Below are 4533 nucleotides of genomic sequence, written 5' to 3'. Positions count from 1 at the left end.
CTATTTATCATTGCTTCCTATTTATGTAAACATCAAGCAGGAAAACAAAATTTTGTTTCTGTACCTTTTTTTTTTCTTTCGAAAGATGTTCTATGTTTATCTGTATGTTTATGGTAGAGAGAGTCTCGTTGGACATTGGTCACAAATCATTTTGTATTTAATTGGAGTTTCTTTCTTTAGAGTTGCTCTTTTCTTTTGGTCTTTTGTATGTTCATTGTAATTCTTTCTTTCATCTTCTACTCCAAGGAAATTAAAACGAATTACATGTTCTTTCCTTTTCAACCTTACTTCACTGCACAAGTCTGAAATCTCATTAGAGCAACTCACATTTGTATTCAAACTCAAGGAAGAGATTACACATCAACCATTATGTAATATGCTTTCTTTCGTTACAAATTTGGTTGGTTGATGATATCAGAAAACAACCACCCGACTATACAACTATGTATGGACACTCATCTCCACCATCACTAAAACAATTGCTTTGGTGAATTACTCAAATTCAATCTCCATCTCAATCGTTTTTTCCCATCCAGCATGGCGTTTCCTCCAAAAAAATTCACAACATCGAAAATTCGGGCAAGTTGCAGAGCCAATCAAATTTGCTTGATCTCCAAAAGCATTTCCACCACTTTCTTCATTTTTGGCCTTTTGGCTGGTATGCTGTCAGTGCAGAGCAATGCAATTTTGAGAGCGGCAAGCATCTCCTTCCTCCATCCAAATGAAACCGTGCTCAGCCGGGAATCGAGTATCTGTTCGGGTGTTTCACCCCTCGAGGGAGCACTATGCACCCATTTCACCAAGTCTACTCCTTCACCAAACTCCTCATCAACTGGCAGTCTGGTAGTGAGGATCTCAAGCAAGATGACACCATAGCTATAGACGTTTCCCGGGGCTGTAACTTGCATTGTATAAGCATATTCTGAGCCGAAAGTAAACACAGTTAGAATTTAAAATCATAAGGAGAAAAAAAAAATCATAAACTCATCAAAGAAGCTATGGAGATTGAAGCAAGAACCTGGTGGAATGTAGCCAAATGAACCTGCAACAGCACTAATACTTGCAGTTCCTTTTGATGGATCTAAAAGTTTTGAGATCTCTACTTCTCCAACCAAAGGTTTGAAGTTGGCATCTAAAAAAATATTAGATGATGAAATATCAAGATGAATTATGGCCACATGATGAAGAAAAGCAAGCCCTTCTGCTGCTCCAATGGCAATGGAAAATCTCGTGGGCCAATCAGGTTCATATTCAGGTTGTTTTGGGGATTCATGAAGAAGCTGAGCCAATGTTCCATTGGATAAGTAATTGTGAAGCAACAGAGCCACATCCTCATATATTACATATCCAATGAGTTGCAAAAGATTAGCATGGTTCAGTTTACCAAGCCTTTCAAGTTCTCTAATCATTTTGCTTTGATGATGAATAATAGTCTTGTCCATGGATTTTAATCTCTTAACTGATACGATCATACCCGAAGGCATAATCGCCTTATAAACAGTACTAAAAGTCCCAAAGATGAGCTTGTTTGAATCCTTCAAAGTTGCTTTAACGACTGCATCAAGATCTATTTCCTGTTGGAGATTGTCGTCGAAGACATTTCCTGCTATTATCGGTGGTTGGTCGTTGATAGTTTCATCATCTGCAGTCCCAGAAGATTTTGCTGCTTTTTCCTGCTTTTCCTTCATCACAAAAAGTAAGACAACTATAGTAACTGATACAAAAACTGCCAGACCGGAACCGATGACAGACAGTATGATCTTGTATGAGACCTTGTGATGGTAATCTTGATTGTATGGACCAATAGAATTCTTACACGTAATGCTTAGTGGTGCCCCGCAAAGGCCTTCGTTCCCCAGAAAACTAGAATTTGCACTTTTCTGGAATGGAACAAAGAAAGGAATTGAACCTGTAAGCAGATTATTTGAAAAATTCACCTCTATCAAGCTTAACATGCCCTTGAGCTCCGAAGGGATATCGCCTGAGAGATGATTGTTTGATAAATCTAAAGTAACCAGTTTATCAAGTTTCCCCAACTCAGGAGGCACTGGTCCATTTAGATGATTGAAGCTCAGGTTCAAAGCTATCTGTAAGTTCTTAATACGACCAATCTCGGAAGGGATGCTTCCAGTTAGATAGTTACTACCAAGTCGCAGGTCTAGAAGCTTCGTACATTTTCCAATCTCATTAGGTATCTCTCCTTTTATTGAATTCTGTTCCAAAAGTAAGTACTGCAATCTTGATATATTGCATATATCTGAGGGAATAGTACCATTAAATCTATTGCTGCTTAAATCAAGCTTGTTGAGATTCTTGCATTCGAGCATTGATCTCGGAATGTCACCATACAGACTATTACCAGAAAGAATAAGCTCCTGCAGATTCATGAGCTCTCCAAGTTCAGGGGGAATCAGCCCAGTGAATCCGTTCGAGGCTAGATTCAGCAGAGTAAGATTGGAGCACCTCGAAAACTGAGACGCTATATCGCCCGAAAGGTGATTGTTATCCACTTCAAAGTAAGCAAGACTTGTAACATTTCCAATGGCTGGAGGAATCACACCAACAAGATTATTGTTACCGATTCGAACACTAGTAAGCCTTTGGCAGTTCCCAATCTCTTCAGGAAGATTGCCAGTCAATCTGTTTTGTGTAAGAACCAAAGTCTCAAGCTTCCCTGAAGCAAAAATGCTTCGAGGAATCAAGCCTTCAAGCCTGTTTGTATGCAGATTCAATACTTGGAGCTCAGAAACTGAACCGAGATTATCCGGAATTACACCACCAAAGTTATTCTCATAGGCTGTAAAGACTCTTAGATGACTCAAATTTCCAACCCAACTTGGAATTGAACCATTCAACCTGTTGCTAGAAATTTGAAAATCTTGCAACTTCTCTAAGCCTTGAAGTTCATCTGGAATTTCTCCCACCAACAAATTATTGGAGAGGTTCAATGATTTGAGGTTCTTGAGATCACCAAACTGAGGCGGAATCGAACCATCAAACTTGTTCACAGACAAATCAAGGAATTCGAGCTCCGGTAACTTTGCAAAACTCAACGGAATCTCGCCGTGGAAGTCATTGTAGGATAGGTCAAGCCATTTCAAAGCTCTGAGCTCAGAAATCATAGTTAAATTACCTCTAAGTGAATGACCAGAAAGATCAAGAGTTTCAACCATGGAGTGATTCAAACCACAATGAACACCTTTCCAAGAGCAGTACTCAGAGATGCTAGAGCTCCACCCAGGAACTTGAAGCTCCTCTCTAATGGTGGACATAGTGATTTGATCATCAAGCTGAGCTCCCAAGAATTGGGAATTTGAAAGAAGCCCAACAAGAAGGAAAATGGAGAGATGACGAAAACACAAAAAGGCCATAAAGATTGAAATATTTCACAAAAACAGTAAACCCTTTTGATTTTGAAGCTGCCAAACCAGATCTTCCTCTATGAAAAACACATTTCATGGCAAAAAACCCATTATAGACCAAAAGAAACCAGAGCCGAAATCAAGTTGCAAGCAACAAAACCTCCCAGTTTCCCACCACATTAACTAGCAACTTAAATAAACAGAGGAATTTCTAACAAAACCCATCAAAGGGGGAAACAGAGTAGTTCCAAGAACATTCCAGACAAGAAAACATAAAAACCCCTTAAAATGTCAGAAGAGGCAAAAAGAAAAAGAAAAAAAAACTGAAAGAAATGAAGGAAAAAGAGGTAAAACCCAGAAAGGCAAACAAAGAAGAAAGAAGAAAAAGAGCACTAAAAGAAAACCTGAAGGAGCAATGGAGGAGGAAACATTGAATCCCAGATGAAAAAGAAGAAGAAAAGGAGATTAGTAGAGAGAAATGGTAAGAGGGGTTTCCCCCATTTTAGTGAAAGTGAATTCTTGTGAAGGGAAAAACAGATTTGTGGGTCTGAAAGAGAGAGAGAGAGAGAGAGAGAGAGAGAGTAGTCACGAGAAATGGAGAGGGAGAGTGAATGAAAGAAGATGAATTTGGGTTTCGGGGTTTGGTTATTTGCATAAAAGAAAAAGGAAAAAAAGGAAGAAAAAGCAGTAAGTAAGGAAGTAAGGAAGTAAGTAAGTGGTGCAGAAAAACAGAGAGAGAGAGAGAGAGAGAGAGTGTGTGTGTGTGTGTGTGATGGTGTAATGTTGTAATGTATGTATCATGGGACAACATGCTTTATTGGTATATTATTTCACTATCCAGGTTCTGTCTTTTGGATTTTCTCAACTAAAATTTCCCCATTTTTATATTTTTATATTTTTATATTTTTATATTTAGATTTTGGGAATGAATCATTATGATGCAACTTATATTTTATTTATATATACAATCCTTCTAAATTTGGTTTAATCTCTACCAAAATATACATGCTCTTATTTTATTGAAGCGTTGATAACAATTTTTGGATAAAATTATAAAAGTCAATAACCAATTCTCAATTCAAAAAAAAAAAAAAAAAAAAAAAGAATCTAACATATTTATAAATATTACTATTCATATTGTTTTATTTATGGTGCCTCCATCTTTCTACCA

General features: G+C 37.6%; 1 protein-coding gene across 1 annotated transcript; it reads right to left on the bottom strand.

Annotated features, from left to right (window-relative positions):
- Window positions 1-313: 313 nt before the first annotated feature.
- Window positions 314-4244, bottom strand: LOC103499527 (leucine-rich repeat receptor-like tyrosine-protein kinase PXC3). The gene is made up of 2 exons (XM_008462545.2): window positions 1019-4244; window positions 314-922 (listed from the first exon to the last, which is right to left on the bottom strand). The coding sequence occupies exons 1-2, from the start codon at window positions 3369-3371 to the stop codon at window positions 597-599; spliced, it is 2679 nt and encodes an 892-aa protein (XP_008460767.1). The 5' UTR covers window positions 3372-4244; the 3' UTR covers window positions 314-596.
- Window positions 4245-4533: the final 289 nt, after the last annotated feature.

This window comes from Cucumis melo, chromosome 8 (assembly GCF_025177605.1).
Source record: "Cucumis melo cultivar AY chromosome 8, USDA_Cmelo_AY_1.0, whole genome shotgun sequence".
NCBI classification, from domain to species: Eukaryota; Viridiplantae; Streptophyta; class Magnoliopsida; order Cucurbitales; family Cucurbitaceae; genus Cucumis; species Cucumis melo.
Note: the sequence above shows the minus strand (reverse complement) of the source record. Positions and strands in the feature narration are given on the sequence as shown.